Source organism: Malaya genurostris, chromosome 2 (genome assembly GCF_030247185.1).
Source record: "Malaya genurostris strain Urasoe2022 chromosome 2, Malgen_1.1, whole genome shotgun sequence".
Lineage (NCBI taxonomy): Eukaryota > Metazoa > Arthropoda > Insecta > Diptera > Culicidae > Malaya > Malaya genurostris.
Genome location: NC_080571.1, coordinates 117,586,581 through 117,601,467, shown reverse-complemented (window position 1 = coordinate 117,601,467; position 14,887 = coordinate 117,586,581). Strand labels below are relative to the sequence as shown.

The window sequence follows — 14,887 nt, the reverse complement described above, 5'->3', positions numbered from 1 at the left end:
ACTTAGTACGGCAAATTTTACCAATTTACTATAATGGTGCTGACAGTAACCACAGTACTTGACATTGTCCAGATAGTTGCCAGCTTCCTCACAAAGTAAACCGAGCTGTTGTGCACATGTAACATGAAATTGTTGCTTACATCCAGATTTGTTGCATTGCATGCACGCTCCCGCCGTTGAACGAGATCCTTTGCCCATTTCTTGACAGATATAACACGCTATCGGAGAGAGTTAAAGCATTAGGTTATTACTGCAACCGGTTGGTTGTAAGAAAACTTACTTTTGTTATATCGTTCTTGAGGAATAAGTTGCAAAATAATCGGCTCCATGGTAGTTACATTACCGAAACGCACCTCCGGAATGTACAACGCACAAACGACGTGCGCCCAACCTTGATTATCGGTCCGCTTGAGGGCGCCATCACGCGACGGACACAGCTCACACCGGACCCGAGCCGATCTCTCTTGGCTTTCACACTTTCGACAGAACCACGGTCCACTCGGGACCGTAACAATGCCGTAACACGCTTGGTGTACGGCCACCGCACAGCTTTGGCCATCGCAGTAGACCAGAGGGTTCTCTGACCAACCCCGATCATCGGAGCAAACACAGCAACCACCGACCATCTCCTTCATTCTGGCCCGTGGTCTAGGAAAATTCACTGCCCATCCACCGAGTTACGGGATCTACTGTTGTTGAAGTAATGCTTCGATACACTGTGCAGTGTTGAGTTTTCTTCTTAAATCGGTAAATTCAGTAATGTTAGTTTTTATCACACAAGCAATGTTCACACATTTCCATTGTTCGTTCAACGTCTTTCTATTTTACAAAAACACCTCGGCTTAATTCCTGTTGAATATACAGTAGATACAGTCGGTTGTAACTAGTGATCTCACGTATTCCGTTTATACGTTAACAAAACAATCTGAGAGATTTGCTTATCCGTACTAAAAATACATACAAACACCTTTGTATTCCTAATGATACTTTCTAAGATGCTTGTCTGTTTTGAATAACACCTTTTGCCATAAAATGAACAAAATTTTTGATGCTGCGATGGTTGTTAGGCATAACGTCATTTGGTATAATAGTCACTTGGCATATAGGTTTGAAAAAAACTAGGAACACTTCAATGGAAAAAGATCCAGATCGATTACGCGAACGATATAAATCAATTCTAGAAGAAACAAAGCGCTCAATAACAAAGTAAATCGTACTCATGACAAAATGAGAATGTACTCAATTGTCTAGATTATCGCCAAAAAAACTACAAGGATCAGCCCCATGGGATTGTTCGAGCCATTGATGTGGAACAAGGCAACCAAAATTTCTAATGATTTTCGTTCAAGATTTGTAGTATTGAAAAGGACCATCAGGTTTGAAACATTGCGTTTGTATTTTATTCTCTCTGTGACGCTTAACGCTCTCCGCAATTGACATTGTGGCTAAAACTAAACGATTGGCTACATTTATTTTATATCTTCAAAATAACTGCTTTAAGCTTCGCCCATTATAGGTTCTCAATACTAAAGGTTTTGGAAAGTTGCTTCATAAAAGATTTCCGATATGAAACTGTCACCATGTTATTTGGCATCCATTTATAGTCCCTAAAGGTGTCATATTCTCCCATAATCAACACTGCTCGGTGCATTTTCCTCGAACTCAAAGCAACTGAATGTTGATTTTATTTGCATTCGTTTAATGAGCAGTCCGCATTGCGAACGGTTCACTATACTGATTATTTCAGTAGATTTTTTCTAAACGAATTACTTTTACTTCCAATTTGCAAATTTCAAATAAAAATAGTTGCAATAGTCGTTTGGGAACTCTTAGAAAGGCCGATAAGTTGATTTTTCTGCGTCACTCATATTTCGGTGTCTTTTTCTCGAATGCGAACGATGATGACGCAATCGCTCATAGGTTTCACTATTCAATTCATCTTAATATTTCAGTGAAAGAAACTATCAAAATACTGTACGGGATTCATGGCATTCTGGCATTCAGAAGAATCAAATTGTAAAATTCTGTACGATATAAAACACTGTTCGAAACATTTTTCTCGAACGCAATGCAGCAAAATGATAATCATAATTTGCAAATAAGCAATCTTAATAGTTCTTTAAATAACATTTAGAACCATTAGAACGGCTGATTTTGTATAATTTTTTTCATCGTTGTCATTCTTCTATTCCCTATCGAAGTGAAAAAATAAAAGAGTGCACTAACATAAACATAAATTGATTAGACTCATTATTCTTTGCAAAAAATCATCGGACTTTCAGTTTATTGAAGTAAATGAATGAATTTCAATTTTTATGCTGTCCGATTATTATTTAGTCATATCGTAATTAAGCAGTGAAATGTGAAATGAGGATAATGTCAATTGCTTCTGCAATCCATGAGCGACGAGTGAAATGTCCAGAGAATTTTAGAAATCAGCAAAGGACCGATGTTAGTAGGGTGACAAAATGATTAAAATTCATCATTCATCTATTGCCAATAACGAAAAAGAAAAAGAAATTAATTATGAAAATACCAAATCGCAAGGAAGTCTCAAAAGTTATTCATATTTTTGTTCTGACGTGAAGTCTTTCAACAAAAAACGGATTTAAAAAATCAAAATGATTGGAATTGCAAAAGTAAACATTTGCCTAAAAAAACATCCCAGAGGTTGAAATCGAACCAACCAACTATTTCCACCCATAAAATTGTTGTTTTTAATTTTGCAATAATTATCCATTCAGTAATAGCCGTTCAACCGAAAAGGTTGTGTATAGAAGCGTACAGTTTAATAACGCTGGTTAGTTTACACGCGTTAAATACGACAACGGTTGAACTACAGGTAGAGACCTGTTGGCAGCAGCCGTTAAAACGTAAAATCGTGCTGCATAAGAGAGCCCTAGTGCTGGGCCAAGCTGGTGAAGGAAACAACAAAGGGCGTTTCCCAAGCTCTACCCAGGCCACAATATACAGCCACAAGTGCTGAGCAGGAGAGTGCAAAGGCACATTGAAGAAGAAGAGTGCAAAGGCACACAGAAGCAGGAGAGTGCAAAAGCACACCGGTGCGAAGGCACTTCGGTGCAGAAGCATATCGGTGCGGAGCACAAGGAAGAAGGAGACAAGACAACTCGGTCTTTCCACTGCCATACAACACGCAGGTATACACCGGTGACCTGCGCTGGTTACAGCTGGCGAAGACAAAAGTAAATCGGAAATCGAGTGGTGCTGGATGTCAGGTAGCAGTAGCATCACATCCAACAATCAGCAACCAACAAGAACATCTAGAGCAACGAGGATCTACACGGCAGTGCAACGGAGATAGACAACAATTTCAAGGTAGAAGTTTTTTCTTTTCCTTTTGATTGAGTACTGTATAGTGTTGGTTTCATTTTTTATTTTAAAGTTTGATTAAAAATTTTAATGTGATGGATGAATCCATGGACGTAAATCCTAGCATGAATCCGATACCCCCACGAACGAAAAAATATCAGGAGAGCTCTTCTGGGCCTTGGATAGTCTTTTTTAGACGTATATCAAAGCCATTAAACATTTACCAAATTTCTAAAGGTTTGACATCACGATTCTCTTCAATCAAAGAGATCATAAAAGTAAATAACGATAAAATTCGTGTTGTGGTAAATAATTTGAAACACGCGAATGATATTGTCTCTTCGGAACATTTCAATAAAGAGTATAAAGTTTACATACCCTCCAAAGATGTCGAAATTGACGGTGTTGTTACCGAAGCGAGTCTTTCGGTAGATGATTTACTCAAGCATGGTGTTGGTCGTTTCAAGAACTCTATGCTTGAGGGTGTGAAAATACTGGAGTGCAAACAACTGTACTCAGTAGTTTATGAAGAGGGAAAAAAAGTTTATCGCCCATCAGACTCGTTTCGAGTGACATTTGCCGGATCTGCGTTGCCGTCCTATGTCTATGTCGATAAAATTCGCCTCCCTGTTCGGCTTTTTGTTCCAAATGTAATGAATTGTACGAACTGCAAAAAATTCGGACACACAGCTACTTACTGTAGTAATAAACCAAAATGTATTAAGTGTGAAGGACCTCATAAAGATAATGATTGCAACAAGGAAATTGAAAAATGTATTTATTGTGGGGAAAGTCCTCATGAGGATATTTCAGTATGCACTGCATTTAAAGTGCACAAAGACAAAATTAAGCTTTCTTTAAAAGCACGGTCTAAGCGCACATATGCAGAAATGCTTAAAACGGTCATTGATGTCCCCCCTTTGGAAACCGAAAACGGGTTTTCAAATCTAGAGGAACCAGAGGACTCTGACTCTGACGAAAATAGTGAAGATAATTCGTTTATCACTACCCAAGGGTCAGTTAAGAGAAAGAAGTCTTCTTCCAAATTACCAAAAAAGACACCTAAAGTTTCATCTTCAAAAAAAGATCCCCGTGTTAAACAAAAAAAGTCAAAACCAAAGACTGTGCCTCCTGGTTTGTCAAATTCACAAACCAATCCAGGATCTAGCACAGAAAAAGGTAATAATCCTGTGGGCTCCATTTCACAGCCACCAACAGGATTACTGAAGTTTTCGGAAATTGTTGAATGGATTTTCTCAGCATTCAATATATCTGAACCCTTAAAGACCCTCATAATGGCATTCCTTCCAATAGCTAGAAATTTTTTGAAGCAGTTATCAGCTCAATGGCCAATTGTCTCAGGTTTTGTATCTTTTGATGGATAATTTATCACCCGCCGCAAATGATACAATCACTGTCCTGCAGTGGAATTGTCGAAGCATCATGCCAAAACTTGATTCATTTAAAATTTTATTGCATAGTCAAAAATGTGATGTATTTGCTTTATGCGAAACATGGCTTACTTCAAACATAGCCTTAAATTTTAATGATTTTAACATTATACGTCTCGATAGAGATTCTCCGTATGGTGGAGTGCTTTTGGGAATTAAGAAATGCTGTTCCTTTTATAGATTAAACATCCCTTCAACTTCTAGTATAGAAGTTGTTGCTTGCCAAATAAACATTAAAGGCAAAGATATTTGCATAGCTTCGGTTTATATTCCTCCAAAAGCACAAGTTGGACAGCGACAGCTTAATGAAATGGTTGAAGCCCTTCCTGCTCCACGATTGATTCTGGGGGATTTAAATTCGCACGGAATGATGTGGGGTTCCGTTTACAATGATAGCAGATCATCTTTAATACAAAACATTTGTGACAATTTTAGCATGACGGTATTAAATATGGGTAGCATGACACGGATCCCAAGACCTCCTGCACGCCCAAGTGCATTAGATCTATCTCTTTGCTCAACATCAATTCGACTAGATTGCACCTGGAAAATATTGCCTGATTTACACGGTAGCGATCATTTACCAATCATCATCTCAATTAGCAGTAGCAATTGCATTGCTACTTCCGCTAGTATTCCATATGATTTGACAAAAAATATCGACTGGATTAAATACCAAAGTAGTATCTCTAGTATTTTGAATTCAATGGAAGAGCTCCCTCCACTTGAAGAATATGACTTCCTCATTTGTTCGATTCTGGAGGCAGCAGAACAATCCCAAACTAAACGCTTTCCTGGGCCAACGACTAACAGAAGGCCTCCCAACCCCTGGTGGGACAAAGAGTGCTCAGAGGCTAAACTCGCAAAACAAAATGCTTGCAAGACGTTTCTAAAACGGGGAGGAGGAACTCCTCAGAATTTTAAAAAACTTATGGTTTTAGAAATCAAGTACAAGAGCATACTTCGAGCCAAAAAATGTAGCTATTGGACACATTTTGTCGAAGGTTTGTCAAGAGAAACCTCAATGAGCACTCTTTGGAATACGGCCAGACGAATGAGGAATCGTAACGTGGGCAATGAGAGTGATGAATACTCGAACCGATGGATATTTGACTTTGCTAGGAAAGTTTGCCCAGATTCTGTTCCTACGCAGAGCATTATACGTGAATCTCCTCCAAATAATGGTTTTATTAATAACCCATTTTCAATGATGGAATTTTCTATAGCACTCTTGTCTTGTAACAATAACGCCCCTGGGTTGGACAGAATTAAATTCAACTTGGTGAAGAATCTGCCCGACCTCGCAAAAAGACGTTTGTTGGAATTGTTCAACAAGTTTCTTGAGCAAAATATTGTTCCACCTGACTGGAGACAAGTGAAAGTTATCGCCATTCAAAAGCCGGGGAAACCAGCTTCCAATCACAACTCATATAGACCCATTGCGATGTTGTCCTGCATCAGAAAATTGTTCGAAAAAATTATTCTGCGACGTCTCGACACTTGGGTCGAGACGAACGGTTTGTTGTCAGATACTCAGTTTGGCTTCCGTAGAAATAAAGGGACGAATGATTGCCTTGCATTACTTTCGTCTGACATCCAAATTGCCTTCGCTCAAAAGCAACAAATGGCATCTGTATTTTTAGACATTAAAGGAGCATTTGATTCAGTTTCCATTGATGTTCTTTCAGACAAGCTCCACCAACATGGACTTCCAGCGGTTATAAATAATTATTTGCACAACCTTTTGTCAGAGAAGTGCATGTATTTTTCACATGGCGATTTGGCAACATTCAGAATTAGCTACATGGGTCTCCCGCAAGGCTCATGCCTTAGTCCGCTCCTCTATAATTTTTACGTGAATGACATTGACAGCTGTCTAGTAACCCCATGTACACTAAGACAATTGGCAGATGATGGCGTGGTTTCAGTTACTGGGCCCAAAGCTATTGATCTGCATAAACCATTGCAAGATACCTTAGATAACTTGTCCGTTTGGGCTGTTCATCTTGGTATCGAATTCTCTGCGGAGAAAACAGAGTTAGTCGTCTTTTCAAGAAAGCATGACCCCGCGCAGCTTCAGCTCCATATGATGGGAAGAATGATCCATCAGGTTTTAACTTTTAAATACCTCGGGGTGTGGTTCGATTCCAAATGCACGTGGGGAGGACACATTAGGTATCTGATAACGAAATGCCAACAAAGAGTAAATTTTCTTCGAACAATAACAGGATCTTGGTGGGGTTCTCATCCGCAAGATCTAATAAAATTGTATCAAACAACGATACTTTCAGTGATGGAATATGGATGCGTTTGTTTTCGTTCCGCTGCAAACTCTCATTTTATCAAACTTGAGCGAATTCAGTACCGTTGTTTGCGAATTGCCTTAGGCTGCATGCACTCGACACATACAATGAGTCTTGAAGTTCTGGCGGGAGTTCTTCCATTAAAAGATCGATTTTGGGAGCTTTCATCACGCCTGCTAATAAGATGTGAGGTGCTGAATCCCATGGTAATTAATAATTTCGAACGACTAGTCGAGCTTCGATCTCAAACAAAATTTATGACAGTATATTTTAACCATATGTCACAGGAAATCAACCCTTCAAGATATATTCCTATCCGTGTCAGCATCCTAAGTGCCCCTGACTCAACTTTATTTTTTGATACATCCATGCAGCGTGAAGTGCGTGGAATCCCGGATCATCTACGCTCGACGGAAATCCCAAAAATATTTTCAAGTAAGTTCAGGCATATTGACTCTGAGAAAATGTTTTACACGGACGGATCGCGAATTGAAGAAGCGACAGGGTTTGGTATGTTCAACAATAATGTTTCGGCCTCATTTAGGCTTCAAGAACCTGCATCTGTTTATATAGCAGAGCTAGCAGCAGTTCATTATAGTTTGAGTGTAATCGTCACATTATCTCCAAACCATTATTTCCTCTTCACAGATAGTCTGAGTGCAATTGAAGCCATTCGCTCAAACGCTGCTGGCAAAAATGAACCGTTTTTCCTGGGCAAAATAAAACAGTGCCTGAACGACATATTGAACAATAATTATCTAATCACTATAGTCTGGCTCCCGGCTCATTGCTCCATTCCTGGCAATGAAAGAGCCGATATTTTAGCCAAACGTGGTGCTATTGAGGGTGAAATTTATGAGCGACCGATTGCTTTCAACGAATTCTATAGCTCGTCTCGCCAAAGAACACTTGCCAGCTGGCAAGCATCTTGGGATAGAGATGATCTGGGTCGGTGGATGCACTCAATTATTCCGAAAATATCGACAAAGGCATGGTTCAGGGGACTGGATGTGAGTAGGGATTTCATTCGTGTGATGTCCAGACTCATGTCCAATCACTACACGTTAGATGCACATCTCCTTCGAATTGGGCTCTCCGAGACTAATCATTGTGCTTGCGGAGAAGGTTATCGGGATATTGATCATGTCGTTTGGACATGCGTGGAGTATCGTGATGTCAGATCTCAACTAATAAATTCTTTGCGTACCCAAGGTAGACTATCCAATATCCCAGTTCGAGACATTCTTGCTTGTCGTGACCTTTCATACATGAAACTTATTTATCATTTCATAAAGAAAATTGGAGTTTCAATTTAATAAAGGCCCCTTTTAAGACTTAGTTCTGATCCCAGCTGCGTCCATGAGTTCAACCAATAGCTAAATTAGAATAAAAATTATGTAATGATACAAACAAACTCGAAACAGTTTATGAAATTATCAACAAAATGTCTGAAAATAACAGCTTATTTTATAATTTATAGAAGTTAATCGTTTGGTTCAAATAATATTTCCGAGTAGATTTCATAATTAATGACGAGTTACCTAAGATGATATTTAAGCTATAAGAGAATATGTTTTAATAAATTCAAAACGTTGTGACTATGTTAGAATTAAATTAGGATAAGAATATTATGTAAAAGTGATGCTACGGCGAAGAAAAACTTATGTAAACTGCCTTAAGAAATAAACGTATTTATAAAAAAAAAAAAATTTTTGCAATAATTATGGTTTCGGCTTTATCGGCCTGTTAAATAAGAACGGCTGTTATACCTTATGATAAAAAAAGAACCGGAATTTTCATTTTAAAATGCCCGTGCTTGTTCAATCGGTAAACTTTTATTGTCTCAACGTTGGCAACACTTTTATACACATTCTATCAAATTTTGACGCATATCGTACGATTAGTTTTTGTTTGGCTTCATTACAAAGAAGTTGAAAAATTTTCATGTGGCGATTTTTATAATTGATGAAAATTTAGATCTTATTACAGAATGTAAACTATAAAAATTTATCAGTGACTGAAGACTTAGTAACCTTTTACCGAAAACAGAAAAGTCTACGTAGATTTTATAGGAGGGGGATGGGGGTTAATTGGAAAGTCTACGAGGGGGGAAGGGGATTTAAAAAATACGATTTTGGTCTACGTGGTTTATGAACGGTCCCTAAATAAAAGACTTGTCCAATACCCTTGATGTGTTTGTATGTTATTTCCTATTGAAGGTATAACTAATTATGAGCGGCCCATTTTGAGAGAAGCAGTCATTACAATAATTTAAAATAAGACCCAAAATAACTGCATCAGACAATTTTGGCGCCGTGTTTAAAGTTGTTATCGCGATCATCAAGCAGTAACAAGTTTAACAAACAGCTAATTTCGTGGCAAGTGTAGACATAAGTAAGGTCGTGGTCGTAGTTAAATATCAAAATTTGCTAACAACTATCAGAAAAAGAAATTATTTAGATACAATATGTTGATTGGGATCTCACGGCTGTTGTCTAAATTCGTATCATCTCATTCCTTGCATATTGGAAATATTGAAAATACTTCCATGGTGAATGACAGTTGGGAAGAAGTCGAAAGTCGTGAAGCGCTGCTGTGATAAACTATTTTAATTAATTACGGAACCTAAAACGTAAACTAAAATTGGATCCTAAGAAATTCTAGAGCAATGTCAACGAGCAAAGGAAATTATGTGAGCTATCTTCGTCAATGCGTTACGGAGAACTCACAGATTCGTGTGCGCAAGAGATTTGTAAATTATTTTCCCAGTATTTTTTTTTTTTTACGAAAAACTGTTACCGCATCAAGTATCCCTTGCGATCAATTTGAACGAAAACACCCTTCTATTGGCGGTAAAACCAAAGCTAAACACCTCCCTAGGGCCAAATGGTATGCCGGTGAATGTTCTGCCAGTTTAGCAGCACCTGTTAGGTCTTGGTTCCACATATCGCTAACTACCGGAACATTTCCCGATCTGCGGAAGTCCTCTTTTATGTTTCCAGTTCACAAAAAAGGGAATAAAAACTACAAGGATCAGCCCATGGGGTTATTCGAGACATTGATGTGGAACAAGGCAACCAACATTTCTAATGATCTACAATCAAAAAGTTCAATCAATCGTCACACTTTTGAATCCGAAATTGCAGAAGAGTCTGCTCTTGATTAGGAACCAACACCGAACATCGTTTGTCTTGATTTGTATTTATTTTATAGCCGACGAAATTACACCAATATCCCAAATGTATGCAATTATATCTTTTTACACACTTGCGATTTCGATATTTAAGCTTCTCTTCGCCAAGATTGAGTTCAAGTTTTGTAAACGACAAACTTTTTCCCATTATCAATCGAGTTCGCACTCAAAATTTACCCTGGGGTAGTTGTCAATTTCTCAGGCGAAATGACATAACATGGGATTTCATCCAATCTTGCATGACACAAGATCAAATTAATAATTACAAATACGTGGCTTGATACATTCAAATCGAAACTTAGAAATATTTCCAATCAAATGATAAAATAATATCAATAATTGATGCAAAATTGGCTGAGCTGTAAGTGTTGAAAACCTGACCACATTTCTACGTGTATTTTTCCTTGAGTTTCTAATTTGCACCTCTACACACTTAAAACCATTTCTTGAGCTCGGCATAATAAAATGCCGAAACTGATCAGCAACACGTAAATTTGCTGATTGCTCAGTAATCAATACGCATGTTTCTGAACTTCGTTAAATGCATTCACTGATATTTCGGTAAAATGCTTCACTTTTCCGAAATTTGGCATAATTGCTTGCTGAATTTATCAGTAAACAACAGATATGCCGACATCAGCAGAGACGTTTGCCGAGATTTCTGAATATGCGCTAGCTGTTGCCGAGATTCAGCACGACAGCTGTCATTTATTGCTGCGTTACATTTTCGCTTCGCATTGTGCGATTATTTTCTAATGAAATTCTCGAGTGAAAAAGTGGATAATCTTCGAAGAAGCGTGGAACCGTGTGGAAAGCGTCCTCGAGACAAAACTTTGGGGGATATGCGAAAAAATAACCCAATGCATGGAATAATTCAATAGATCAAAGTAAGTTTATTTTTTGAACAATCCGTATATGCATCATTAAATATTGAACATTTTTGTAAGCCGAAAATCAATGCATACTTTTATTTTCATATTTCCAGCTCGACTCAAGGTGGCCGCCTCTGGAAACGCCGCTTTTTATTTATCCCACATGTTTTCAGGTAGACTTTAAGCACTACTGGCAACAAATTTGTAAGCCTCCTTTAAGTGTTAATAAAATGATTTTTTTATCCTGAATGGCGTGTTTATAATGTTGAGAAAATACAAAATTCATTGACTAGATTTTTAATTACTGATGATTCGGTAATTTATTTTTTTCATTTTTTCGTTTTATTGGATTGTCGAATATTCAGTGAACGTTTCACTGAGCAAACAGTTAATCTTATGCTGACGATTTCGGCAATATTTGACGTTTGTCAAATTTAAGGGTGCCGAGACGCTCAGTAATTTTATTTTTGCCGAGATGATTGCTGATTACTCGGCTGTGCGAATCTCGGCATTTTTTTGCCGAGACTCAGCTAAAAAAATTAAGTGTGTATATAGAAAACAAAGATATGTTCCACATCTAAAGGTTATCGACAACTAACGCTAGATTACATTTCTTACAAAGCTTTTTGAAATGATTCGTCTTGAGCCATTTTTTAATCATTGTAAACAATATATTGTTCTACTGCTACAAATCTTATATCGCATATCGATCAATCGAATGATTCTCAATCCGTAGAAATGTTCGTTCATAACTGTTCGATTTGCCTACTGCATTGGTGGTACTTCGATTTAAAGAGCATGTGTTAAAGATCTAGGCGTTTTCCTCGATGACATTTAGGCAACATGTTCCCAATGGATGGGATTTGTAATGAAGATAACCACAAATTTTTAAGATATTTACTGCTTGAACACTGTGTACTGTTTGCTGGTGCGTTCTATTCTTGCATATTTCTCAGTGGTATGGAACCCTTACTAGCTCAATGTTATCAATCGGATCGAATCGATGCAGCGCCGATTTATTCGTTTTGCACTGCGTCCATTACTTTGAAACAATCCACAACAGCACCGTAGTTACGAAAGTCGAGCGATGTTGATTGGAATTGACACAATGCAAGTTCGAAGAAATTTATCACGAGCTGTGACAGTTTATAACATTTTAACTAATACAATCGATTGCTCCGCACTTCTTAGACCATTTCGCGAAAAATTTCAACTTTTAGTTAAAATTTGCCAGTCGAGCAGTTTTTTTTGGTCGAGTAGTTAAATTTAACTAATTCTTCGACTCATTTCAAAGTTTGACGGATGGAAAGTTGTTTGGGCTTGGTCATTTAGGGGTTAGCCTAATTTTGTGCTTAGGGCACATAACCGTTTTGAATTTTGTTCACGTTTCGTCTTAGACTCATCAGTGCAGTGTTTGGGTTTATTTTGCACTGAAAATAAAATTATATCAAGTGACATAATTGCAATCCAGCGAACGAAAGACGAACTTTGAGATAAACTTACTTTGTTTGACAATGTATTGGAATTTTGTGTTAGGTTACTTTCTTGAATTGAAAGCATAAAAAAATCATACAGACGAAAATTTTACTAAAGGTCTAATATTAGAATTTTTTCGCAACATTTTTTTTCAGTGTCGGAAAATAACTATCGAATTGTCAAAACTAACCATGCTTTCGAGCAGAGCAATAACTAGTTGACTGTCGAATTTTTATTAAAAGTTAAAATAATTCGCGAGATCGTTCACAGCCTTAGCAAAATAAACAAAAATCACAAAATAAAGTTCGATCACGTGCTCTTCGTAACAGTTTGTTCCTTCGCTTCGCATATCTTTTAAAGATAAACCAACAATTATCAAAAAATGATCTGATAATTAGAAAAGGCCACTAGTACAAATGACAGTTTCTCTTTGTTTACTTTCTCTTTCAATTATTTCTTAACTGCGGATCGAAAGTTGATGGGTTCAGTTGTTATTCTATGTAAATAGTTAGAGGGAGGGATTGCCGACAGGACCGTAATAATCGAAAGAGAAAGTAAACAAAGAGAGACTCTCAGTTGCACTTAGGACATTTTCTCGTGTTTGTCTTCAATTGGAACCTAAATGTAACTAGAGTCGATGTTTTTCTCCATTACCTGTCAATGTTAGATTCGCCCTTCTTTGAAAAACAGCTGAAGTAATCTTAAATCAAGATATGTAAAATCAAAATCGGAACGTGGTTGTTGTGAACAAGAATAGCTACAATCGATTTTAAATTGAACCCAATAGTTTCAAACTGCGAATCAATCCCAAAATGTATTGAAAATCAATCATTGAAATCAATCCGTTTTTTTCCTAATTCTAAAATAAAAATAAAACGTTGAATTAGGCATCAATGGAAGTAACTATGTTCCTTTGCTAAGTATATATTCATGATATAAAATGTGTATCCGAATCGACACGGGGAATGTTATCCAGCATGTTAACACAATGATTCGCTTCAGCCAGTAGATGAAGCTAATTAACACTGCATCTAGCATAAACAGAACTGCTCAGCGCCAAAATAAAACTCGTAGCAGCGTGTTTTTTGCGCCGCACACCTTCCGGCGCGCGGCTGCTTCTCTTCTAATCCCGTTACAACACTCGTCTCTATCGCCTATGCCCGTTACCTTCTCGCTCACACTCACTTTCGTCACTCCCCAGCACACTCGATCTGGATTCCAATTTCTTCTTTTGGTTCCGATATTGATTAGATTTTTCTAAACGTTATTCACTTGATTCCACTGCACCGTTGTCTGCGTTTGCAATATTATTTTGTAATCACAAATAACTGTATATTGACGAGCCGTGATGTAACTTTCTTAAAACGGAATGAAATCTAATCACTGGAAGAAGCGCACATTTCTTGGGAAGCCTCCCTTTTCACTCCCACCAAGCACAGGCAGAAGCACCTTAGCAGTAGAAGCAGCAGCCTTTGCACTATTTGCTTCTATCATAATCGGGCCTGCTGGGAATGGTTGGAAATTTGTCTTTTTCCTGAGCTAGAAAATGCACTACGAGGGTTTTCACCGCAAGAACTTAGTTCCGGTTGAGTGTTGGTACACTTTGAGGTATTTTTCGACTGGTTTTCTGCAACGAAAATACACAAACTTTGACAACCCGTACGCGATACTGATGTTGTGCAAAACAACAATCACACGAAATTCTCCATTTTATTTCTCTGATTGACATACGAAACAGGGTGCCATATGAATTCCGGTGTACAGCAACAGTGACGCAGCGACAATAAAGAATATAATGCATTAAAAATATATGTTTTCTAAAACGTTTATGCAATGATCAATGCCATGATTGAATTTTTTGTAAATCAGTTAATTTAGAGAACGAAGCACTTAAAAATCAAAGAAATCGATCACTCAGAAGTGAAATTAAAATCATAGATCATTCAAATATCCAACACTTTTATTTGAATGAATGATCATCGACAGAATGTCTAGCAACACTGATGCTTTAAAAAAAGTCTTCACGGTGTTTTGGAAATTATGAAAACATTATAAGCGAGGTAGACTGGTTGAGAAAATGAGTGCCTCGAGTACACGTACACTAAGAAAAAAGTGTGATATTAAGTTTTGAATTTTCACGCTACCTAATACAAAATTAATGTTAACTGGCTTATTCAGTGTAATGTAAATATATATTTGTTGTTTTGTTCAAATATAGAATATTGTATACAGATGATATGAGTTTCTGTGATACAGTAAATG

General features: G+C 37.5%; 1 protein-coding gene across 7 annotated transcripts in view; it reads right to left on the bottom strand.

Annotated features, from left to right (window-relative positions):
- LOC131432707 (protein AF-10) overlaps positions 1-14,356 on the bottom strand; it is a 59,385-nt gene extending 45,029 nt beyond the window's left edge. For 2 of the 7 annotated variants that reach the window (XM_058599157.1, XM_058599162.1), the window contains exons 1-3: positions 13,793-14,356; positions 281-849; positions 22-218 (exon numbers count right to left, since the gene is read on the bottom strand). In XM_058599157.1, the coding sequence (XP_058455140.1) occupies positions 22-218; positions 281-635 (552 nt within the window). In that variant the 5' untranslated portion in view covers positions 636-849; positions 13,793-14,356. The remainder of the gene's footprint in view (positions 1-21; positions 219-280; positions 850-13,792) is intronic. The other 5 variants (XM_058599164.1, XM_058599163.1, XM_058599160.1 and 2 more) reach the window with 4 other exon arrangements.
- Between the last annotated feature and the right edge of the window lie 531 nt (positions 14,357-14,887).